The sequence below is a fragment of the Plodia interpunctella genome, chromosome 12 (genome assembly GCF_027563975.2).
Source record: "Plodia interpunctella isolate USDA-ARS_2022_Savannah chromosome 12, ilPloInte3.2, whole genome shotgun sequence".
NCBI lineage: Eukaryota > Metazoa > Arthropoda > Insecta > Lepidoptera > Pyralidae > Plodia > Plodia interpunctella.
In genome coordinates, this window is record NC_071305.1 from 3,186,476 (window position 1) to 3,214,294 (window position 27,819).

The 27,819-nt window shown below is 33.7% G+C and overlaps 1 protein-coding gene across 3 annotated transcripts in view; it reads left to right on the forward strand.

The window, feature by feature from the left end:
* Positions 1 to 27,819, forward strand: part of Appl (beta amyloid protein precursor-like) — a 108,071-nt gene that overhangs the window by 66,859 nt on the left and 13,393 nt on the right. For all 3 annotated transcript variants that reach the window (XM_053752914.1, XM_053752916.1, XM_053752915.1), the window contains exon 2: positions 25,598 to 25,759. In XM_053752914.1, the coding sequence (XP_053608889.1) occupies positions 25,598 to 25,759 (162 nt within the window). The remainder of the gene's footprint in view (positions 1 to 25,597; positions 25,760 to 27,819) is intronic.

Consider the following 27,819-nt stretch of genomic DNA (forward strand, 5'->3'; position numbering starts at 1 on the left):
GAAAATGTGCATTTCTCAAAATGTGCGCTATTCAATATGTGAATATTTTTATTGTGTAAACTTCGAACGCTTGATAAATCTATATTAAAGTATTTTACATTTTGATATTAATACAATGTAATAAAAACTTCTAGTAGACTTATTATTATTATGATGAATAAAATCATACATAAACATAAATAATGTAATCCCATGTTATATAATTAAGCCTGATTTTGAGGATAGTAAAAAGTTTATATGTTTTGACAGAATCTTAGAGAAAACCGCAAAATGTGCATTGCGATATTATGCGTTAAATCAGGTGGCAGTCGTACAAAAATATCAAGTCTGCAACTTACATTGTCGTATAAATAGGACCGGGGAATCCAAAAAGCCAAATGTGTCATCGTTTTTGGGACAAATGTAGCTATTGAACGGTTTGTCGAGTTAAAAGAGAGATTTGTTACCGCTGTAATGGGGTCGTGGGTGAAAGCCTGTAAGGAGGAAACCTTGTATTAGGTTTGATTGATATTAGATTTTTTTTCTAGAGTTTTGTTATATATTTTTATTGAGTCGTTTGTTAAGCCATAATACCTGGCGGTATTATGTCTATATATGGATATTGAACGTATAATTATTGTGTGTTTTTATTTAGTTCATTAGTAGGTTAAAATAGTAATCCCGAAGCTTAGGGTATATAAATATATTCTTATTATTGCATCATGTAATTTTTACATTTTTACGGTTTTGGCCAAACTCATCTGAAATAAGGGGAGTTAGACATTTTATATTTTGCTGCCTTTAAAACTTCTGACTTATTAAAACAAAGACATTTTCGCACTTAAAACGTTAATTAAGTCATTTAATCGCTGTAAAACGTTCCTTAATTGAATAATTGCAAATATTGACTAACATAATTTCCGTTCTATAAAGGGCAGCGCACACGAGCGAAAAGCGTGGAAAACTAATTAAAGTCGATGTTACCCGGATACACAGATTATACAGCGCAGTATGGTGCCCCGGGCGATGCGACCCCTTCCTCCGGTCCGGAGGATTACTGAAAATAGTTTTGAACTACTTTCGTGACACTTACTCGTCTTGTTTGGAAGGTTTCGAAGTTAAACTAGGTTAGGATATTTAGTTTAGTTAATTAATATTTGGGTTGTTAATGCCGAATTATAAAATATGGTTTTTGAGAAATCTCACCATCAAAATTCTTATTTCGTTATTTCGGGAAAGTTTTTCATTATAATTATTGGCCGAATTTATCTTTATAACATTTTGGCAGCCAGTAACCCTGTTTGTAATAGTTAAACAAACATGTCATGGTAATTAACGGATCTACAGTTCATTGCAAGTAACAATCGACCTGCACTCTCTGGTATCAATCTGCCAGCCAGTAACGAGATGGACATTAATGAAACGCTCACAGAAAGTTATTAAACGGCACTCTTCACATTGACAATAGTAAATCAATTGCAGATGATGCTAGACGTTTTTCCATTGGGTTGACAATATAGAGGGCTATCCAATCAAACCGCGCGTACAGCCAATCGGCACTTTCAATCACCAGTGCCAACCTATTGAGAGTGCAGAAGGATCACTTTCATTACTGCAATGTATGTATTAATATTATTTGATGGATTGAAAGGTGAGGGCAACGTACAATTGATTCAAAAGTTTGCAGTTACTAAATAGAACAAGACGTATCTAAAATGAAATACATTGAAATTACATCATATCAAGGTTGAGCTGAATGTAGAAGTTAATTTTATTTTAACGTCAATAAAATTATAAGAATTCAAGATTAATTTAGCTTAGTGTTCCATTTGAAAAAGTGCATTTTTTAATTTTCTTAGTTTGAATGTATATCGAGTTATATACAACAAAATATGAACATGAAAAAAAAAAAGATGAAAAACAATTTTGATGACTTTTGATTGTGTCACACCAACCTGTTCATTATTTTTATTTTTAGGACATGCACATATTCACGTGTCATTGTGTATGTACGCTCCATACTTTGTGCTAACGGGATGTCTGTCCGGGGCAGGATGTTGATGAGGCGTGGTGTATTTCATTGACGAGTTTACACTACTGGTGTTATGTAGATAAATAAGACTATTATTTAACTTGCAGTTTTTCTTGTGATCTTTGTGTTGAACTTCAGTTATGTCTACAAATTACTTAATACCTTCAAAATAAATAAATATATCTATTAGATAAACAGTGAGTAATTATTTAAGAACTGGTCTAGATTGTAGATTGTAAGATTATAAACTCGGATTAAACTTTTGTTAGAAATTTGCTGAAGAATTATACCTACTATAGATAACTTCAACGAATTAATAACCGTATTAATATATTTAAATATATTTTTTTAAACAATATAAAATTAATATTATTTATGTTTTAAAAGTAGAGCAATCACTTAAATTCAAGTAACAATTATTTTAAAAGTCTAATAGTAAAATACACAGAAACTTTAACTACAGTAATAATGACTATGATATTTAATAGAATTTGCCAATTTTCTTGTCTACGTTACTCGCAAAAAAGGCGCCAATTACTCGTCTGTGTAATCTGTACCATCGCGTAAAATGTTGGCAGCCCTGCCCGAACTACACTCGTTCGGAAATTGCACCAACTGTTTTGCTCCATTTTGTGCGTCCCGTTCCAAAACTCGAACGCTAATTGGTTCAATCTATTGCGTTTTAATATGTTTGCACCAATCAAGTGCTATGGATGGTTTATTTTTTCTATAACAAGATTGGGTTTATTAAAAAAATATATATAGTAACAAAAAATCGAAAATATTCGTCCATAAATTACTAAAATCTTTCTTCGTCGTGTAATGAAATTTTTAGCTACGAAAAATAATGTTATCGAAATCCATTTAGTAACGTTTTACCTCCTCATTCGCTCTTGTATAATCATTTAATAGGATTAATTTATTTATTTACCTATGAATGTTTTTAATAAATTATTAATAATGTTAAAAAAACATTAAAATTATATATGTGCCTATATTGTGCATTTGTGTCGCACATGAACCCTGAAACAGCACTCATACCTCGTCTCAAACAGTATAAGTATTTTATTTTAATATTTTTTGCACAAAAACATAAAATTTGTAAAAGTACAATGAGTATTTGTGTGTGAAACTCGCGGTACTCGAATTTGAACGGTCGATGTAATTTGCTAAGCTGGAAATAAAGAGCTGCTCGTACGAGTGTACACGCTCGTAACGTTTCAGGAGAGCTCGTTGTTGGGGAGATGCGATAATGGACATTCACATTTTGCTGTATATTTCGTTTTTTAAAGCTATCTATAGACTTGTATAGACTTAGCTTGAAGATACGTTACTGGTAGAGAATGCTATATGGCGGTCCAATAACGTTTTAAAAAATACCCATATTAGTTATACCATATTATATCATATACAAATTGATTTTGCGTCCGAATTATTGGATAGAAATTGAAAGAAAGACTGGCCAAAATCTCAATACTCACACAATACTTATTCGATGTATATGTGTCTGACTGAAATGTGCGATTTTTTTTATTCCACATTAATTTCTAAACTCGCCCTCAGGCAAGTAATTCTGTGAGGTATCCATTTGCGACATTGGCAGTGTATAATATTAAAGCGTTTACCTATTTCATATATTTTGCCAATATTGTCCGACCATTTTGGTGATAGATCATCATCGTATTCTTTTTGCCGGATAATACCGATGTAGAAATAAAAAGATTACATGAATAAAATGAATACACCAATGAACAATTTACTGTGAACAAATATGAACAATTATGAATTTGTTACCCAAAACGTTAATGTAGTAATTAGAAGCGCAGAATTAGCTTCGTTGGCAATATTTGTCTAGTTATACATATACTGCTGTATTGGTAATTCTGAATACGATAATGACTGTTAAATGATGTTTGGGATAGGAAATAATTGCTGTTATTATTTTAACAAAAATAGATTGTGTTTTGTAAAGAAGTTACTTCATTTGTATTTTTCTTATGAGTGACAACGCGCAATTATGTATTCTTGGTAAGCATCCAAGTGTGAACTCTCTTATCAGGGTTGAGAAAACAGCCGAGCACGCCGTTGTTTTCTCAGCCATAAAGACAACCTGCGTCAAGCTTCTTACTCAGATGGGTGTACGACAGGCAACTGTAAAAGACGTTAGGCATAAACGTTTTTGCCTGACGTGGTACGTCTTGGTAAATATTCAGTATGGTAATAACCCAATATATTATTTATATTACTTCTTGGAATAGCCCAATCTGCCAGAAAAAGCGTAAATAATTTGCTGATAATGTGGACTGACATATCAATTTTAATTTGCAACAGAAAAAAATATTGTACCAAATTTAACTTAATTAATGCTAGAAACATACGTCCAATTAACCCTATAAGGAGTTAACAAACTTTTAAAGGACTGCATTCTCTAAATCGAAAACAACCATTTCAAATTGTGTGTAAACTACTTTTACCTTAAGCATTATAAGGCGCAGTCTAGACGCTAGATATTGATTGCACTCAGTACTCGACGTGACTCACCCCCATCAAATATGCAGTGAGTCAGGTCTTTGTGCTTACTCAGAAAATGTTACACTATGTTTTAAACCTTTTTATACAAATCTTTCTATACAAATGTTTCTTGGTATCTTACAGTTTTTTGTAGTGATAGTTTATCCTGTGTTTAATTCATTTATGATAAGCAATAAGGCATTTTTTGGAAATCAAATACTCATTGACAAATACAAACATATAAGAAACACGTTAAAGATTATGATTACTTTAATATAAGAACTTTGAACTATCCGTAAGCATTTCTTATGCATCTACGCTGCAACACATTGTTATTTTACATTATACGTGGAAAGAACAATCACGGCAATATTGTGACAGAGTGGTGGAACCAGTATTTTTTATAAGATCAACAACTCGAATATTTTTTGTAAAAGTATTGTTTCAGTTTTGTGTATTTGTTAGCTCAGAATGTGTCATTTTATACCAAATTCCGAAATATTGTTCCATTATGAACTTTATCAAAATTAGTTTTCTTGTTAGTAGGTCCGGGCCGCTGAATTAGCCCGGTGTTCACCTGCGGGAAGCCCTAATTGGGAGCACTCACGGCTCATTAGTGAGTGCACCCCCTTAAATTTGATTAAGGCCGGGCACGCGTTGGCTCCTTGTATCGGCGAAGTTATTAAATGTTCCCATTAAAGTTTTGATATATTGAAAGCAGTTATATTTTCGCCTACCAGGAGGAATACTAATGATGTTTAAGTTTCACCCAAAATCGAAATAGTGTGATATGCAATGCAGCAATGACAGCTGTCATTCCATTTGCGCGGGAACTCGGACCATGCAATATTATTGGTCCGAGCGCGGGACGTATAAAAAGTCAAATTACTCTGTACTTACCTACTTAATTGTTTTTTTTCTTTTTTATTGATCTTTAAATTTAGATACATCTGAGGAACATATAGCCAACACTTTCGGTTTCTTTACTTATTAATAATTACATGTTCGCAGACATTTTAAACTTTTTTTATGTCAAGTGGCTAAGAGTATGCAAACGTGCCAAATACAACGCTACTAAACTAAAGTATAAATAATAATAATAATTAATACACACATACTATTCACAAGTGTAACTGCTATCACAGATAAACATAGCTTATAAAAATGTTGCGAAATATCTATGTACGTACAAAGTTAACATATACACTTCTAAAAAGGGTGCTCTTATGGAGTATTTTGTTATTTGTTTTGGTCGCGACTGACGACTATTTCTTAGAAGTGTTATAACTTGAACCTTCGCTTATAGGATTTTTCTAAGGCCTCTCTTACCACTTCGTATGTATATAAGTAGGTATTTTGTTACACTCCGTATAATATTTATTTCCTACACGAGTTTCACACTTGAAAACGCAATAAATATCTGCAGCTGCGGTCAATGCACATTAACATAGAAGTTCATATGCCGTGAGGTTTTACTACAAAATTTCCATATGAAGCCGCGCCCCTGCAGTATAAATCATCTCACTAGAACAGGCTATTAAAGATTCATCTCTTGATACGCATATACTGTAATGTAATAGGCTGACTTTGGCATGGAACATACGTTATTGATTTCAGATGTGAAGTGGAAAAGGCATTGGTATCTCTCCTAGATCCCCTAAATTAGTACAAGAAATAATCTAAAATAGCATAGAATAGATCATTCGTTTCAATAACACTAGAGTTGTACACCATTGCTGAAATTGTTGCCATGATCTAAGTCGGTGGACATAATCAAAATCAAATCATTTGTTCAGAAACTTGTTTCACGAAAATTTGTTTCACGGGCACTTTTCCACGTCATATTCAAAGTTAAATAATAATTACCAAAGCTGCAGACTAATAGCAATTCGGAACGAAAAATATTATTACTTATGATCATCATCACTAAAGTTTATCCGGTAGCTAAAACTAAATCAAAACTAAATTAATACTAAAACTATTAATAACATAAAATGTCATGCGGTATACCTGGTTTACAAGTTCATTTCTTTCTCTTTCCACTTCGAAGGTTGAATAAAAATAAACTTTTGCGAGGAAATTGCGAGCCTTTGCTATGCGCTCATTTATGTTTAAATATTTAGTTAAAACTTACGTTTATTATGGTTAAATGGTACAATATAGAGTTTATCTATCAATCAACAGTACCTAGAAGGCTTCTTGCATTTTGCATAGATGAAAAAATAAAAGCAAAGGAAACACTGAGATTCGCCACGCGTTGATTTGGCAGCATTAGGGATATTATTTTGGAGGCCGCGCGTTCTGCATTGCGGGCGGGACATTGGCACGCTAGTGTCAAAGCTTGTATAAAAATGTAACTATAGTGTCAACAAGGCATTCTGGCTCCTGGACTAATATTGTGACCCAAATAGGTTTCTTTATGTAAGCTCTTCCTGCCCTTTATATTCAATTCAAATCACTCTTTCTTCGTAGCTATTGATTTCGCACGTGGCTCCGATTGATATGCTAAATAGTTTGGCCGTTTAGACCTAGATTACAACCGTTTGTGTTAAAATTTGTGAAATTATAGACTTTTCCATCTCTTAACTCTTTGACTTCCGGATCTCAACTTATATGTATACATAAACAATTTAAATAATTGTTTTTACATACATACATATAAGTTAAGATTTATCACTTTAAAATGCACGTGAAATAGATATCAATTATTAATTCGACAATTTGTATTTATGACGATTTTGATTGGTCAATAAATTACTGAATTATCTTTTTTTAATTAACAGTGCTGGGCAAAGGTCTGCCCCTTCTTTCTTCTAAAAATCTCGAATAAAATGAATTGAAAATATACATTATAAGATATTCGATTTATGTCATAAAATGTGGATATCGGATTGAACGTTGAGGTATGTCGGTCTTTATTTCGGTGTCGGATCACGTATCCGGGATATAGCGGCCGCTCCGTCGGTATATAGCGGCCGTACAAAGCACGTCTGCAGGCACGTCTGTCTTTTGACATGTCTAGGATTCCGTGGTTCTCCGTTATCCGTGGGGTTATGGCTTATAGATATGGCTGAGTACTGATTGGTTAATTATTCGTTCTGGCTGACAAGACATATCCTAAAGAGCCACGGAGGATATAAGTAGTTGCAGCTGCGCTCCACCAATGAATAATAGAGATCAATAAAGCCCTTTTCGTATTTTGATTAGTGTTGAGTGCGTGTAACAGGCACTGATTCGTGCGAGTTCAAGTATATCTACTTGACACTCACACATATTCATCAAAATACGAACCTAGTTTAAGTTTGAACGGGTAGTTTTTAAAAACCATTTCGAGGCCGGTCACCCATCGTTGAGTATAGTCCATATTAATATACTGGGCGTCCAGCTTTGGTGCATAAATTGTCAATTTCCGCTCGCTCCGGGAGAGTTTACCGCCCTCTACATACGCCAGTAATTTGTTTTCATTCGCTTTTCACTCGGTTGAAATAGAAGAATATAAGCAAATATCCTTACATGTTATAAAAATAAGTTTTCGCTGTCGCAACTGTCTGTCTGTATAAACGCGATAAACCTAAAAACTGTCGGACGGATTTTTGTACGGTCACCTTAGATAGTTCAGTACCTGAGAGACGTTCAGGAGTATAATTTATAACTAAGCGAAGCCGATAGAGGCCGCTAGTTTAAATTAAATACAAAGTACATTCAAATTTTGTACCTTCTGTACTAACAGAAGAACAAACAGACATGACATGACAGAACAAACAAAACAATTTTAGTCGTCGAAAATTTTGAAGCGGTGGTGGCTCCGTGGTTAAGACCTTCCGCCTGTGATCGAAGGTCCCAGGTTCATATCCAACTCACGCCACATGATTTTGTATACCCATCTGACTCACTCATGTATAGTAGTTTTCATAGATCACCACTTGGTTCTGGTGAAGGAAAACATCGTGAGGAAATCACATTGGTGGGTTAGTTCAGGATTAGTTCAGTTCACTTATCACAGATGGTGGTAGGTGGTCGTATAAGTTATGTCAGATGCCTTTAGACGACTTGAATAAAATCTGATACCAGTGTTAGCAAACTCGATATGATGAGTCGCCGACAGACATATCCTTGTGATTAAATAACACCAATTAAGTGATGTCAATAAATAACTTTAGAGAACTATAGATTGATAATTAAATAGACTTTTCATAATAACGAGTGCACTCTCAATCACACTGCAGTGCAACTGAATTACCCGGTGCATCCGAGTAAACAAGTGCAATAGATTTATCATACCGTCAGCTCCAGAACGGCCACGGTAATGAGATTCGTGATTTTAATTAATGGTGCGAACAACGACTTTTTCGCGTTTATCATTTAGCCCGAACATATTGCCTAGAGGCTGAAATATGTTATAAAATGTAATTTATAAAATAACCAATTTAATATACAAACCAATACTGCCTCAAAACGAAACCTCATTAACGACCACTGCTGCTGAGGAGAAATGCCGTAATAAACTTACCATTATTGTTCCTTACATATTTTTCTTCTAATGGTATAACATAGTACATAAAGAACATGGTCAAAATCTACATAAGTGAAAGAAACATTAACATTGTAACATTTCCAAAATATATTCCATTATATTATAAGCAAACCACACACGACCAAAATCCAATCATATCGGATTTGTCTACGTAAATAAACTGTTGTTGTTACTTCAGCATCCCAAATAAATGCGGCCTTTCGTAATAAACGAAATTTGTCAACAGAAAATTTGATCTCATTCACGGTACGGTCGACTGCAAAACAAGTGATATTGTATGGACCTTATACAGCGGTAATAAGGGCGAATCCGCAATAGATTTGGAGAAGAGAAGTGCTGTTGAGTAGTACTTGGATCTGATTACCATAACGTCTTTGTTTCCACCGCAAATTAGGGCTACAAAAAGTCGCAATTCCATTGCGTATTACAAATATTGGTCATTGTAATAACTAAATCTACTAAATGATTAATGTAATTTATATAATATATAAATTACATTAATACATTACTAATTCAGTCTTGATTAATGTAATTTATATAATATATAAATTACATTAATCAATACTGATTTAGTTAAATACTTAATTTTGTAAATATCAAAATTTACAGACCCGTTGGCGTGTTTGACGTTATGTAAATTTTGATTTTATTAATGACTACATTATGATGAGAAACAAAATTTTCAGCTATGCACAGATATGTACCTATTTTCCAAATTTTTAAAATACAGAACGTAGGTTTGTTTGTATGTTCGAGTAAGTATGTCATTCATACTTGTTGTTATAACGGTATGTTGCATCGTCAACTTTGACTTTTAATTTAACGTACGCAGAAAAACGCAAAGTCAACGAACAATTATTTCGTCTAAACGTCAATGGCGCGCCGGTTAAAACCAATGTCAAATTTTTCGGTGCAACTCACCCTAAGTATATTTTCCAGACACGTACAACACAACAATGGCAGCATACCTTAACTTCCTGGAAAGATTGATTAAAAATGTCAGCTTCAGAACAATTTGATATTGTGCGATTTAATAATATTCGAGTTGGATCGTTTGTACAGTCTCATCTTTGAGATAAATTTTGTAAAAGGTAATAAAAAGGAAGGGACTTTAATTCTTTAGATCCATCTAAGTATAAATAATAATATTCTAAAAGTAACAAAATTTTTATTTTTATCATGTTGTTTTTTGTAAATTAATTTGTTTTTATTTATTATTATATTAGATTATTCATTGGAAGTTGTACGTAATATAATTTTTGAATTAGTTTTATTTTGATAACACATAGGTATATCGACCTAATACTTAGGTTATTGCGAATTCTGTATTTGATAACGTCTAGGACAAAACAATAAGTATTTCCCAGAATATCTCTGTAGGTTCATAAATCATAGACGAACATGTTTGAACAGTCACCCTTTGAACTCGAAAATTCCACACGTGTACTCAATGCCATTTGATTATAATATTTTGGTAAAGTCATGCAAATCTTGTCACGAATTTGATAGTATATATACTTAAAAACTAGCTTATGTTTGTGTATGTATATTTTCCAAATTTTATAATAATCAGCCCAGCTCGGTTTAGCGGTGTACCTAAGTGTTGCAGATGGATAGAATGTAGTATTTACAATATTAGTATTTTGTCATGTAGCCGATATGAGAAATAAGTTACTGAATTACTAAGTTAATTGAGAGCAACGTTATAAAGACAACGTTATAAACAGAGGAATTAATAAAAAAAAAACATTTGAAGAAAGCTAGTTCTTCGAGAGCTTAGAAAATTAACACTGTTTAGGGTGAAGGGTGAGGTTTCCTTCAGTCAAAATTGGACGTTGACTTTAACCCGCGCGCCGCCGTCATTTAGACATAACGGCGTACTTTATGTTTTCTTGCGTAGGTCAAAGTTAACGTCAAAGTTGACTGGTGCAACCCACTCTTAGAAAGTTAAATTAAAGCTAAAGTAAACACCACAGTCCATGGAGCAACTCAATATAGTTATTGTTGTGTTGCCAACTTTTTCAAGGGTCAGTGTATTTCTCTCAAATTTGGTAACCTATTAGATCTTAAATAAAAACATTAATTTCACTAACAAAGCGAGAGTTAATGGATTAAGCCATGAGATATGGGTTTTGGAATTAAACCGCTTTACCGTTTGTAGTGTTTATAATATTATATTGTGATTCAGAGCACGTCCGCCATATTTTAAGAATAATTATCGTCTTATTTGTGTACAGTGCCGTTTTATTTATGAAAAGTGCAATGGCAACATTTTCGTCAGCATTTTGCTGCCTAATTATTTCTAATCATTTATTTCTTATATATTATAAAAATAAGTTCCATTGTCGCGACTGTCTGTCTGTATGGACGAATCTGTGTTTGTCTGTCTGATAAACTCAAAAACTGCCGCACGGCTTTTTGTACGATTTTCATCAATAGATAGTGTGATTCCTGAGAAACTTCAGGTGTCTCGTTTGTTATGTTTTTAACCGAGCGAAAGTTAAATAGAAAAAATCAATAAAAGGAGAGGGCAAACGTCAAGGAAACCACTTGAGGAAACTTGTTTATTTGAGACCAATATTTTTGTTGTTGTTAAAAAAAACCCTATTATCCAAATCACCTAATAAAAATAAACTTATAACGGCAGACACATAGTAGCATTAACCTTAGGGATTGAATCCCCCATAAAAAGGTTCGATTCGAATCGACGTTTCACCCTTGTTCCTTTTTGCCCCATCGCCCCCCGAGGTGGGGGTGAGGTGCGCGCGCAGACAAAATCAATACCCCTGGTGTTACGCACAAATGTACGAGCGAATGAGTTAGAGATGTCACGGTCAGCTCTCGATATTAATCATCGAAGGCCGGTGGCCGCCGAGGACGTGAGATGGATGTGGCTTCGCGTATATTTTTATCGATAGTAAATTCTACTTTGGACTTCTGCTGTTGACATTAAATCTTTAATGTATAAACAATACTAAAACTACATTTGTTACCTACATGTATTAACTTTTGAGTTTCATTCTTTTTATAAGAAAGTTTTAAAAAAGGAGGTTTATAATATAGAAGAGATGTATAATTATTATTTATTTCAACATTTCTAATACTTTATTATGTAGACAGAATATAAGTGGAATTAAAGATCAAATGACAAATAAAATTAATAATGTGTGTATAAATTATATCTGCGAATTTCCTCTCTAAGGATATCCATGTTCTGTAATATATAGTCAATAACCGTGGCGAATAAAACAATGAACCGGCCCCCATCTCAATCACGGCGCCATAATGGACACAGACGACGTTATCAATAAGCGGCATGTCATCCGAACAGTGGGCGCCAAAGCCAGACACGCGCTAACTAATAGCTTACGATAGCCGCCGATCAAATTATCGACGTTTTGTTATCGACTCTGCCCATCCCTACGAAGTTATAGAACAAGATTAATTACCACTACATTTGCAAATTTCATCGCCATAACCAATTCGTTCGTGTTTACTGAACTATAACGATTCATGTTTTAATTAGGGATTTGTTACAAAATAATTCACTTGCCTGTATAGGTGTAATTGTAACAAGCTCTTCTACTAAGATTAGAAGAATATAAGTTTTTAATGCTATAATAGGAAAGTAGGTCATTGTTTCTTGAATTATAAAATTGACGCAAAGCATTTTGAAAAAAGCTCATATTTAAAAGCGAATCCCTAAGGAATCCCGGAAGACACGAAGGACCTCCAAAATTATTAATATAAGAGGTCAAAGGTCAGAAATTATAACGACGCCATAAAATCCAATTAATTAAATGGCGTCGTCCTGGTGACGACGTGATCTTAATATTAAGGACATCAATTAGAACAGCCACACAAGGGGATTCTACGTTTGATACTATATTTAAAAAATATATTTTATTTGATATTTATTATCTCTGAAATTATTTTCTCGTTTTTGTATGAAACACGAAATGTCAAAGCGAGGACTTAAATACGAGTAGGTACGAGTACATGATATAATTAAATATGACTTTAAATATTACAAAATGGAATATTTTTTATTTTATTCATAATTTATTTTATTTGAGTACTTGTATCTGATTACTATTTATGATTGGCATTTATATCTGGCCTTTGAAAAACAATTATATGGCAGTTCACTGTTCATATCGTTAATAATGCAGAATTTAATCCAAAATGTGATGTACCTAGATGGGTCGTATTGGTACGCACGCCACAAACCCTAAGGGGAGGAAGTTTGCAAACCATATTAGATCCATCCTACGACTGATGACGTCACTAGGGTGACGAACCGCGAACGTGTTTTGTCAAACTTAAGATATTAAGGGTGAGTTGCACCAGTCAACTTTGACGTTGTCTTTAAACGGCGCGTCGCTGACGTTTAGACAGTGACGTACATTTCATTATTCTGCGCATGTTAAAGTTGATATATGACATAGTGGATTGGTGCAACCCACTCTAAGACGTGAATACACGACTCACAGAGGTGCTTTCGAATTAAATATTCGTCTAATAAATTTAAATTAGTTACGTACGGTGTGTCATGCATCTTGATTTAATTTGCACCTTTATAAAGCTATTTTATCTTAACTTCTATTCTGCGGATATTTAGTAGAAACTTTTACGAAGTGATGCAAAATTGAATAAATGGCAAAGGCCAAATTATCGATTTCAATAAAAATTTTGAATACATTTCATGAAAATTTGAGTGTTTGATTCGATTAAAAAAACCTACGCTTAATAATCACCCGTTGTATATATTAAAAATAGTACCTACCTACTTAATGTAAAAATAAAAATAAGATTTATCTAAAATCGTAACAAACATCCCCGGGTTAATTTTCACAAGAGCCGGGAGATATTTCTTCATAAAAGCTCAAAATAAATCGAGTATCCCTCCACCCTAGCTCGACTTAATTTCGCAGATAAAGGCCCTCATTCCGATGTCAAATAAATTTTATGGAAGAAATCTCAACATATTTACGAGTTGGCCAATCTCTTGAGTGTTAATCCACGATCCTGGCTACAATTGGATTTGTGTGTCCACAGCGATGGGTCCAGGGCTCCCAAGGGCTGTAAGGGTTTAGGTTTCAGCCCTCAGGGCCCTGGTTTCTGCGAACTTCGGCCCTTTGTTGTGGGAATGAACTGACAATGTTATTGATACGATGCGATATGGTGCTGGAAAAGTAGGAATTTAAAGGAAATTTCTTACTTTGTCGATCACTTGTTTATTTTTTGCTTTGCACTGCTATTATATTATGATATGTCATTTTGTTTACTATGTTACCAAGTTCAAATTTCTTGTACTATGTTTTGCTATATTTACAGCTAAAACGAATGTGACGACACCTTAATTGTATAAATCCGTTCAGCGGTTTTCAATATATGAGGTACATAATAAAGAATATTACAAGCATTCATACAAGAGCGAGCGAAAATATATATATATATATAAATAAGATATGAAATCCATCCATGGAATTATCTATCATCATAATAGAAACCCTACCTACGAAACTTAACCAAACTCCCACGGTGTGCGAGTGCGTGACAGAAGCTCATACTCGTACAGCGCACTGATGAGAAATCGATATGATAGATATACGACACACTACTCGTCACGGGAATAATAGGAATTACAATAACCTTATATAGGTACCCATGTTATCAAAAGATTATCTTTTTTATCAGGTACTAGCTGCATCACAGCGGTGTCACCCGCGTAATTATTTAAAAAAATTTTATGCACTACCTGTGCATAACATTTTTGATGATGATGTGATGATGAGTAGGGCCATCTACTGATGGCGCTACCCTGCCTTCAAGTATTGGTGGGATTGAGATAGAATCACAGCTAATTAACGTGCTTGGTTCATACAGCCGTTTATCGAACACTTCAACGCGTGGCAATAGTGGACAATTTGATGCTGGCTATATAAGTGTTATTGCCAAACTGTTCGCCAAATTTTTACGGTTTCATTGCTAGTTTTTCATTGCGGTAAATAAAAGCTGTCATATATACTGCGCAATGTGCTTGGAATCTGTTTGAGTTCGCCGATAGTGTGTAGCGGGCATAAGTATGTAATTCACGACGTTTCTTATTTTCATTTTAGTATGGGATGTCGCGAGCTAGAGGACTGGGCAGTGTTAGCTAGGGCACAGATGTATATATTGACAACACCTTTTAAATCTATCGTAATATACACTGCTGTCTCATCAATATCAATATTATAGAAGTAATAAACATTTACTGAATCCGTAAGGATACTAAAAGTTTCTTGAATGGTCGTTCGATAAATAATTTTGCTTGTGGCAACTCTATTACTATTTTAAACTAAAAAAAGTAAACTATCTATTAACATTTTCACACCCAGCATCTTGACAAATAAGGAAGTGAGGCTCTAAGAATTTATCGAACCATCGGATTAATTTATCGACAGCTTGCCAGTGAAATATCCGCAAGTTAACGTGAATTATATGGGAGTTTAATCAGTAAATTGATTCAGTGAAGAGGTCGTTTATTTTTAATAGGCTACAAAGTTGGAGGTATTTTCTGGAAGTCTTTGAGTACTCGTATAGGCATCGAGGCGAAGTAAAGTCTAATTTAATTTATTTATAAGATATTTCATGAGATATGGTTAATTAAAATACAATTTTGCTAGAATTTAGCCTTTTTTTTGTGCCTTTATTTCAACAATTGACAGGTGAATTTAAACAATTATTTTAGTAATTATTGAAGCATTTATAGTAACCATTATATTTTTCATTATGTTGTTCATAAAAATATATAGTTTAGGTTTTCTACAAATTTGGGGACGAAGTATGCCTCCAGCAAGAACGGCAATATGGCGGCTTAATATTCAAACTAACGCGTATTATGTAAATTTGACTTTTTCTTTATTCGCGAAAAAGACAAATGGTCTAAGCGTCAACTCGCTCGCTCGTTTATCATGTCTCAGCGGAATCTATAGGAGTCGTTCGGCCTTTGCGAACAAAGAAGTCTTTCTCAGCCCTTTGAAAGGGTCAAGGGGACGTGGTGGAAAGTTACGTCGAGTGTGATACGATAATTTATATCGTATGTTCGGAAAATTTCCGTCTTCATCATACTCTCTTAAACTTATAACTATATATCCCGAATCATACAATTTAGGGATTTTCAACGTAAGATTGTATAGGCTTTTCACACCAAAAATAATCTTGCTTTTTCTTCTTGTCATACAAACTTTGATATATTTGACTCGTAACAAATTCATCAAAGTTGGTCCAGCTTCTTAGACGTGAAAGAATAACAAATAGACCGACTTTCCCATATAAAGTTTAGATGTCAGCAATGTAGGTTTTAAATTCTTATGTAATTAGTATAAATCCGTCATTTATATGCTCGGCATAGATTCTTTTTCGCAATGTTTGCATTTCTGTATTTAATAAACCTAACGCCATAGGAATTATTATCTGCATTAAATCCAAAGACTTGTAGTTCTAAACTCAACTTTAGCCTTAGAACGTCCCATTCAGTATTTTTATGGCCAGCTTATGTCGGGCAATAGCGGCTGCCGTAATTTTCAACCCTGGGCATAAATATGAGGATTTTGATAATTGTCCGGACGCAATTTTCGGAATTTCCTTCGCCCTTTTTTGGTTAAACGGTTTTTTTCTGATCTATTAGCTTTGAGGGTTGGCTTGATATTTAACAGCTAACATAACATTATTGATATTTTTGATTATTAATAGAAAATATGTATGAATGTTGTTGAGGGGTTGTTTACATTACAATATTTATCGTATTATTCAGAAAGATTTAACGAATTATATGAAATTATCAGTAAAACGTTGATGACGTCATCAACATCAAGGCTATAGATCAGAAAAAAACGTTTAACCAAAAAAGGGCGAAGGAAATTCCGAAAATATTTTTGTCATCCTTCGTAAATATGACCATAAATCAATTTCATAATGAACCATAAAGCTAAAGAAAATATCAGTAAAAATACAAAAACCACTTCAATTGCAAATGCAATCCAGACGGTAACAACTTCTTTAAATGAAAATAATTTTCAAGTGTACAATTTAAGTGCATTTATCTCTTGGGATGAGATGCGCTTGAAATTCGCCGACAAGTTTTTAACCGGAGAGCTACGAGTAAAAAGTGCGAATATAAGATGGGACTTGAGAATAGCGAAGTACTCACCGCAGTGAAGGGTTGCCAGACGCAAAAAATACTAGCGGCTTGTGAATTTTGTTTTTTTTATGATAGCCTGCACTATTGGCTATGAAAGTAGCGGTTTTATACAAGTCCACTTTCTTTTTGAGTATTTTTTTTTTGCCGTCGCTTGACGAGTAAATAAATATGTACACAAAATTTAATTATGATGAGCCTTTCATGTTTTAAATATGTTTGTGATTTAAATTGTGTTTATGAAACCTTAAAGGGCTGCTAACCTGAAATCATTTGCATATTTCCAAAGAAAGGAATAAATTGTCTACATTTTCGGTCCTTGACACCATAACTTCGAACTTTCATTTGCAATTACACCACAATTTGAATTTTAATACAAATTGTAATATCAAAATGTTCAAATTCTAATTAAAATTAATTAAACGCGACAACCCTGACAATTTGAGATGCTTTGAACAAGTGCACAAAACAACGAAATTACAGAGGAGTTTATAAAGAGAGACCCAGCAGTGGGAGGAAAGAAGCTGAAATGATGATGATGACAGAAGTGTCACGTGTGACTCTTCAAATTACGTTTTAGTTTTTATTCTATTTTTAAAATACATAATTCATAAATACATAATACGACTTCGTTATATTGATGTGAATATAATTTAGACAATGTTAAATTAAATATATAAAATCTTTGTGTTATGTGTAATGCAATACTTTGTTATAAATTGTATTTATAAACATGTATACATATAATATTAATATGAATGCAAGATATGTTGAGTGAATTTCTGTTTTATATATTTCGTCCAGAATTTTTAGAATCTCCTATATCAAAAAGTGTGAAATTGTTCGTTATATCTGAAATAACCATAACAGTCTAAACCTTCTAGGTATTATTGTCAATTTAGAAAAGCAAAAATTTATTTCCATACAATGTATAAAGAAGTTATCTGTTCCTTTTGTTAATTTGCAACAAGTGTCAGTGCCAGAGGAATCATACATCTGCATAAAAAGGGAAGTTAAAGCGGTTTTGATTTGTCCGTCCGTCGGTACACTACTGGTAGTTTTATTAGTTCAGCAATTTTATTGTTTCTTAAACGCTTTGTGGGACGACAATTTGCATTTTCAATTTCTTTGTAAATTCAGTTGTTTTTATTACGTTGAGTTTTCCTTCTGCTATTTTGTTTTCTGCGCATCTATCACAAAAAAAAAGTACTAAAATGTCCTCGATACATTTACAATAATAACCATTTAATTAATAAAAATAGGGATTCTATCTGTCATCTGATTTTTGCCATTCCCTTCGCAGCCACAAATCGCCGGTTTCATTAAAAGCAATGCTTATGTTTAACATTTTAGAATGATTAATATAACCTCGAATACCAAAATTAAATTAGTTTCGCGCGCGGTCGATTTTTTTATATAGCCTGTTTAAGTGTCCCACTGCTGAGCAAAGTAATCCCCTTTCTGCTTCCATAGATCTCGATTTTATTATATTTACTTATTTTCTACTCTATAAGTTACCACAGTTCTATCAACAGCAGAATGTTGGTTCATAAGGAAAGCCAGTACAAAACGAAGACCCGTGCCAGTCGGCATTTGGCACGGTATGCGGTACGTGAGACCAGCACTCTTAGGAAATTGCTCTCTGGTCGCTCAATAACTAGTCTGCATTGTCTAAGTATTACAGAGATTATGATTGTGTCGTTCTAAGTACTCTTATTTACCTACACTTGGGATGTCTTCAATTTACATTACGCGTTTTTTTTGCATTCAATAGTCTATAGGCTATAGTCAATTTTGACTTAAAGTAGGAAGCGGTCCTGGGCTCCGACGCTCTGTTGCAAAGGAAATGACCGGGAAACCGCTCAGACGAGAGAGAGTTTGTAAACTTTGATATAAAAGAACATTCCAGCTATTCGCGTACTCGGAAATGTATATATTTAAAAATAATTCAGTTTCCCCAAGTCGTCGTAAAACAAACTTGAGCAATATCGGCCACTCCGTGAGTGTCAGAGCTCTTGACACTACTCTCGACACAGCCCTCGGGAGTGCATTTCGTACAATATTAAAACGGCGAGTGTCGATTGTGACTTTGTAAAGCCCCTGGACTGTTGATTTTATTTCGTTTTTATTCCAGTTTCACCCCACTGTGCAGTGCACTGTTTTAGGTTGTGTTAACAGTTTGCTTTCAGCAATTTTGTTGCCTTCCTCTCAAGTTTCGTTTGGTAATTTACTTTGTACTGATTTGTTGACTTGTTGTTTTTTTTCTGTAACTTAGTGCCAATTGTATTTACAATTTTCACAATTATTAAACTGAAATTTGTTTTACTAAGTATATTAATAAATAATGTATTTTCAAATATTTGCATAATAATATCGCGGACAATACACAATGTAATTAAAATTATTGACAGAATTTTGTTTTTTTAAGATACAAAGTAATAAATAAATGAGTAAATAAATAAATGCCAATAGTAGTGCCGCAGGTTTGCCAAAAATATCTAATTAAATTTTCGCGCAAAATAACAAACTTTAAATCTATATGTCATAATTTATTCAGCGGCATGTAAATCCTTTGTGTACGTAATAGTTGGGTACACAATAGGTGAATTCCTAACCGTAGTTTCGAATAATAACCGTTATCGACCCGCTGGGCGATGCCCCGGGCGCGGACAGTCCCCAGGGGATCCTGCAACGGGCATAATGTACGCCAAGTGCGTAAATGTACATGGTTAAAATTTTATAAAGTGAAAGGGCAATATTTTCCTAAAATAAACTTCTTGCCATTTATAATATTAGCTGTTGGTGTTGCTATACTGCTTTATCAACTCAAAATAAAATGAAAATCAGAAATAATCTGTGACCTGTCCACGTTTTGCTTCCACCCAATGATGATATGTATGCCGATTGGTCTGACAATTAAGAAATCTATCTGTCCCCGTGAGAAATTGATGCGGGCGAAGCCGAAGACCGAGCACAGAGAGGAAGATAATGTTGGAAAGGCGGATCCTGGGCTCCAACATCTTATCGCTGTGGAAAAATCAATATTTAATAATTTACATTTAAGTAGCGGTGTGCCCACATACTCGTAGGCCAAGTGATGGTCGTGTCATGCATTCGGTAATATGTTTACGATTATCATAAATATCTTGATTAATGACGATAGGCCTTTATGGCTATTACGACACGAGCCAACGTCAAATTTCTTATTAAAGGGAAACACGCTGTAAATATTCCCACAAATTATATTACTTGGGCAGTAAATGTTGTTTTATAACTGTTATATGCTTAAAATGTCTCTAATTGACCTAATGATTTGTTTAGTTCTTGATTTATTGAAGAAACTGATTTATAACTCGGTTGTATTATTTTAATGTATCATAAATACCAGAATATATAATGAAAAATGCATGTAAATTCGTTAGATAGAGAGATGGCTTCGTTTTGTAATAAGCTCTCGAAACCGAACAAGTTTGATAGATTGATTATGACTATATCTCTTATCCTCGCCCAGAAGCCCAGGATTTCCTGATGTAAACCCTTTTTAGGAATGCTGTTGTTTTTAACAGACAACATACCATCTGTTAACTACATCCCTGATACTGTTGTTACGTGGGAACTCAAAGTTCCCGACAGAGGACCATTTCGATAACTTTCAGTACGTACTACAGTTTGCACTTAGCTCCCGTACTATGCCGAAGTCGCTACACAGTGCCGGATCTAGAACTACAAGCGTTCTGGGCAAAATTTCTACGGCACGCCCAGAAAAATATATCCGCTGACACTAAAGCGCTCACTATGACATAATGAGCGTAATGTTAGTCGTTCATCACTCTAGGAATAGAACAATACTTTGTTGACGAGTTAGTTGTCCTTCTCCTAGAGAAAGAGGCAGATGTTCTGAAATTTTGGCTCTGCTTGATTCCGATACCAGTCTCTCTTAATCTATAAAATGTGTATTAATGCTTGTAATTTATGAACAGAAAGATTGTGGAGAAAGATTGTAAAGAATTCTGGATTTTACTTATCTAAATTTCTAGTCAGTAAATATGTGAATTAAAATTGTTTATTTATATGAGGGATATTTATAACATATATGATTTTGATTTTCTTTCATTTTGGAATCTAACTGGGGTGGCGGATACGCTTGCTCTCTTTTCGCAAACTTGAGGCGTCTATTTGCGCCCTGGGCCGTTGCTCAACTGCGCGTTCCCTTTCCGCCGTCACTGTCGCTACAAGACGGGCTAAATGGAATGGTGTACTTATTCAAATTGTATTTATGCCTTGTTTGGCTTAGCCTCCTCTTTGGAGACGATTCGAGGATCGTTCCAAAGACAAATTCATTAAACTAAATCTGTGCTTTGAGTGACTTTGAATTAGAAACTCTGGAATACTCGATGCCTTTTACAAGTTCTCAAATCTACATAAATCTCAAATAAGTGCTGAAACGCTGCATGCTGGACATTGTGGGTCGCATTTTATGTGTTTTTATTTCATGTTTTTTGTTATTTTTGTAATATTTTATACAATATGGAGTGATCTGAATTTTTTTTTATTATTATAATCAAATTAATATTTCTAATCAAAATGGCATATATGAGTTCATTAAAATATCTTTTCATTTTCGGAAAAATATTTTATAAATATTAATAATTTATTTCTAATCAATATAAGTAGATGAATATTCCACTTTAGAATAAATAGCATTTTTGCATTCGAATTTTGTAATAAAATGTCTACGTGCTTCTAAATTACACCCTTGTGCCTGATTTCGTCGAAATTCGTACAATCATTTCGTATTGAATGTCAATCATCTCCTCACACTCCTACATCCAAAATTTCGCATTTCGAAAATCAAAGCCAAATTCAATTCAAAAATTAGACCTTCACATTCACTTTTTTATATAATTCCATTAGTGAATCAATAGGATAAAGTTTTTACCTTCCTTGACAGAAACTCTAGTCAGTTCCTCTTAGTCAGACATGCATTAGCATCTCGTTTTGGGAATGAAAGCTGCATGGAAACTGTATAGAAGCTGCATAACAGCCATTGACTGACAACTGCCAGACCAAGTACTAACGAGCTAAGTTGGGTTAAAGTCGTGCTGTTGGTGTCTGTAGTGCAAACTGTACTAACGGTTATGCTGAGGTTATTTTGGCGTGTCTACTCGTAATTGAATGTTTTGCATCTGCTCTTACTGTACTTGTAGCTTTTTCACTTGAAATACACTTATTATTAAAATATGAATATTGCTGTATTATAAAAGTAAATAAAAACCGTATATTTTATATACGAATAATAAATATAACCCGGAAATAATATCTTAGAATGAGATACAAATAGCTAGGAAAAACAATTGACATTATACACAAATAGGTAGTTCATTTAAGTACGTACGTATTTTTTTGTTGATCTACCTATGTAAAAAATAGTGATACTGGCAGATTAGTATATGTATAGATTTTTAAATTTTCTTGTTGGCTGAATAAAATGTGCTTGAACAGGAGATAAATACTGGCCATTTGTAAAAAACAGAAACAATTTTGCACGAAATTTAAATTTGAAACTGTGAATGTACCTAATATGTATCAGTGTATTGATTTATTTTTGTTTCTTCAAAATTTTTTTTATGTAAGTTTGTTTAGTAATATTTTAAAATTATTTATAGTAAAATTACATACAAATTACAACACTTAGTTTATTATTAGTTTTAGAGTAAGTGATGAAGAGCATTCGTTACCAGTAAACTACATTAAAAATATAAAGAAAATATTACAAACATGTAAGTTCGTTTCAATAATCGTATAGCTAAACCCATTTTACCTATATTTTCACGGTGACCTAGGGTAGTTACGTAGTTTTACAAGTAGTATAGCTATAATATAACGAATCGTCGTAGTAGGTTAATGAACTCTGGTTTCATATTTGTACACCCAAGCCCGTGAAAACATTTTGTACCTGAGTTTTAGGCGTCTGTTTACTCAGAAACATACAAATAAACAGTCTAAAGCAACTTTTGTTTAACAAACAGTTATTTTTACACCCGCAATGCCTCATGTTATTTTGTGTAATACAATGGTTAATTAAAAGTTTTATTACAATTCTAATTTCATTTTAATGGTTTATTTGATATACGTTATTATTAAGAGTGGGCTTGGGTTACACCAGTCAACTTTGACGTTAACTTTAACCTGTGCGGAAAAAATACGCCATTTTGTCGAAATGGCCTATGTTAAGGCTAACGAACTATACTGCTCCTGAAATTAATATTACATTATTATTAAAGTGTCAAAGTAATTATTATATACTTCAAAATATGAAATTCCATTTGTACTTAACAGTAGAATATAAACTTAAATATTACTACCATTGCCTACTTTTGCATAAAATTCAAATTCAAATTCAAATCATTTATTCAGAAATTAGACCTTCACAGGCACTTTTTCTCGTCAATCTTTATATTTATAGTTATTTCTCACAAGCTACAAACTACTGGCATTTCGGAACGACCACTGCTGAGAAGAAATGCCGAAAGAACTCATTTGAACAGTGTTGGTTCCCTATCATGCCAGATCGGCTTACCATTATTGTTTCTTACAATATTTTTTTTTCTTTCTAATAATATATAAAAGTACATAATGTACATAGTCAAAAGGTATATCAAAACAGGTTATGATTGTGATCCGAGTGCTGATTATTATATATATATATATATATAAGAAATGCCGAAAGAACTCATTTGAACAGTGTTGGTCCCTATCATGCCAGATCGGCTTACCATTATTGTTTCTTACAATATTTTTTTTTCTTTCTAATAATATATAAAAGTACATAATGTACATAGTCAAAAGGTATATCAAAACAGGTTATGATTGTGATCCGAGTGCTGAATATATATATATATATATATATATATATATATATATATATATATATATATATCGATGTGAAGCACAATTAACTTGCATGAAAATATATGAGAAACGAGATGACCAGTTCCCTCTGGCAGCACCCGTTCACGAGTTGACGCATGGGACAGCCATCGCGTCGCTCAACCATAATAGAGGGAACCTCACGACCCGGCTCACGACCGCCACTACCAGATTGACCATTTGAGTGAGCATGACACACTCGATTCCCATGACTTCATAATTACAATTCTTATTCGTCGAAATAGAAGTATAATTCAGACACTTGAAGATCACAAATCACGTACATGTTTTACAAATAAAATTAAAATTAACATTATACATAATAAAAATTATAAGCGTCAGTCGTCCTAGGTTGTGTATCAGATACATAGGCGCAGGTATTCATTACCATTTATCTATGTACCTAATATATAAGATGTAAGAAAAACCAGTAGTGATTATAAAAACGAGTTTCACTCTTTTCAAATACAATTTAAAAGTTTTCATAAATATGAAAATATCAGCTCCGTGCATTCACAGCTTCAAATATATTTTCTTTGACAAATCAAAAACTATATATATTACTTCCCCCTGGGTCTGTCTAGACAAATCTGGCAGTAGTTTCATACTATACAGTCTAGTCTCGTTAAAAATAAAAATGTTCGGGCGAGTTCATATTCACTTTATTTCATTTAATTATTTCATTAGTATTTATTTTATTTTAGTATTTTTTTAACAGTCATTTTCTTCCTTTGTTTCTATGCAGTATTTTCAGCTTTTAAATTTAATTATGTACTATTAGGATATATTTAGTCTTAAATATTAATTAAATCCATAAATGCTTTTTTGCGATAAGTCCGCCTTTGTACGCGTCTCTTTGTCTTTTGTCTCTTTCTCTGTATGTATTTTTATGTGCAAAATAAAGAGTTTACAGTCTTACAAAATTATTTCGAAAGAAGATTGAAAGTTCTCAAATAAAGATGCACAATGGTTTACGCGCTCGAGTAACTTTCCAATGGGGTTTCCGAAAACACATTTAAAAGCCCTTGGTGCTAGCTGTTTTCCGAGTGAAAAATAAAAGTACACTGCAAGCTTGATATTAGAAAGGTATTTTCGAAATATCTTGCTAAACAGTTTTAAATGAGATCTCCTTCATAATTCATCTTGTACAGTTAATTACACTTCCTTGACATATTTGAAACACGTAAGAAACTAATAACAATTTTCTTCACTTGGGCAACACGCAACGCCGAGGAACTGGTAATACTTTGGATTTTGTGGTGTTAGATGATATTTGTGTTTTGTTGAAAGTTTTTTATGTCTAACGACGTTTTTTATGTCTGTCTATACTCACGTTGTTTGGTCGATTTAGAAATAACCTATATATTTCATTGAACTATATTCTTAATTTGTTTAGTTAATAATATTTATATTTCCTTGTCCCCAGGCGAGTACGGGCGCCGAGCCTCAAGTGGCGGTGCTTTGCGAGGCGGGCTCAACGTACCACCCTCAGTACATGTCGTCCGCCGGACGATGGACTCCCGACCTGACCACCAAGCCGCACAACTGTTTGAAGGATAAGATGGAGATTCTCGACTATTGCAAGAAGGTAATTTATATAGCCTCACCGAGAGAAAATAATAGAAGAAAACAGCGCGTCGCGCTTGCTAGAAAATGGTTATATTTTCTCTTGCAAATGTTTCTTGTACTAGGTGTTTTGGGATTTTCTTTTAGGCACACTTAGATGTGCCTATGAGAAGATATTTTTTGTTATGATATTAACAATAACAGTAGTATAGTGCCTCAGGGAACTGCTCCCCTGGCCTAGCCAACACAGGTGCTCAAGTGATAAGAAAGAGTAATTAAACTAAATAAGAATATATTACCTAGTAGAGAAATACCAATCAATCTTTTTCTACTATTATAGTCCTTAGTACCAATTAAAATAATGTGATAATAAAATAATAAAAATTTGAAAGTAAGGAAATAGGTATGTCAACTTGATCATATCAAAGTTATTCTACCCGACCCATACTAATGCGAAATTTTATTACAATTACAACCGACTAAGGAAAAGTATTTTTATATTGAACAATGTGTATTGATGTTCCCTTTTGTATTCACGGGTTCTATCATATGCGAAGTTCCAATAAAAGCAAATATAGAAGCAATCGAATGCCCGATAGGCAGAATATAGTCACGTACCGATCCTGTGTAATAAAACCGCAAAATTGGAGGCAATATTTCAGCTTTTCGGTTTTACCAAACGAGGATTTCGTGCAAAGAAGAAAGCTACACAGAGAAGTGGTGAAGCATTAATGATAAAGATTAACGTTTTATGACAAAAAAGTAGTAGTAGTCGATAAATTCTAGTATTCAGCAATGATCGAAAAATATATGGTCAATATTTTCCGATCACTACTTCTATTCCATATAAACATTAGAGTTTCGGTCCAGTTTTCCAATAAACTATTTTCAGATATAATAGACATTTCAGGCAAATAGTAAACCCAAATCCATGGTAAATATTCCAATATAAGCTTCGAGGAGAGGTCAATGCATAATACATAAATATCACAAACAGTTGGTAAAAAGGTTCCGTAAATTCCTCTGTGCTACATATAAGTTATATATTATCTGCCTCTAAATCTGTGAATCTGCCATTTGTTCATAAAAATAAGAGATATGTTTTGTAAAACGAACGAACTAATGAAATGAGCCGGTTGCCTGTATATGGAATACGCTCGCTGTTGTCTATATATGTTATATATGGTCTTTCTTGTATTAATTTTAATTTATGTACTAACAAAAGAACATATAGAAACTGCTCAAAGAAAAAAAGGTTCCAGATAAGGCTTTGTCTCTAAATATACAGCTACTCTCTCGTATCGCTTCCAACTGGTTCCAACCCAATCATACTCGATTCTGCGGCTGATTTGACTAAACAAAAGGGTATTTAGCCGCACCGTTGAGCAATAAGCGGTAGTTTATTGTACGAATGTACTCAGTTACAATATTAGTTTTGGTTTGAATCGCGCACAATACGCTGCTCGTGTTGAAGTTTGACTCATTTATTGGAAATTGATCTCCATTTGTAATCCTTGCATTCATTATTAAAATAAATAACCAGTCCACTATAAGAAGCAAACGTACCGAAATCTCCGGTTGACGTCAATAATTTGCTAATTCATTTAATAGTAGAGGTATTGTGTAAGAGTCAATAATTTCTTGCTAAAACTTTTCTGTTTGCTACTTCGGGGAATTTACAACTTCAACTTTGACGTCCACTTTGACCTGCGCGCCCACCACTGACATATAGACAAATTGGCGTACTTTGCATTTTCTACGCAGATTAAACTTAACGTCTAAGTTGACTGGTGCAACCCATTTTTAGCTTTTTCTCGTTACCTTGCGCTTCTTCAAATTATTTAACACTTAAATTGCCCCATAATAAAAACCCGTGTGTCGTTCATATTCTATCTATCGGATATCGAGTAATCTCATTAACGCTCGCTCAGAAAGCAATTATTTCGCTGTCGCGAACTGGCGCGAGCCGGAGGAAACTGGTGGGAGCCGGTGGGAGCGGGCGATAAAAGCCACTTTGGCTCGAGATAAATAAATGAAGGAACTCAATTTTCTACTACAGATTGCTTACGCTCACGATTCTAA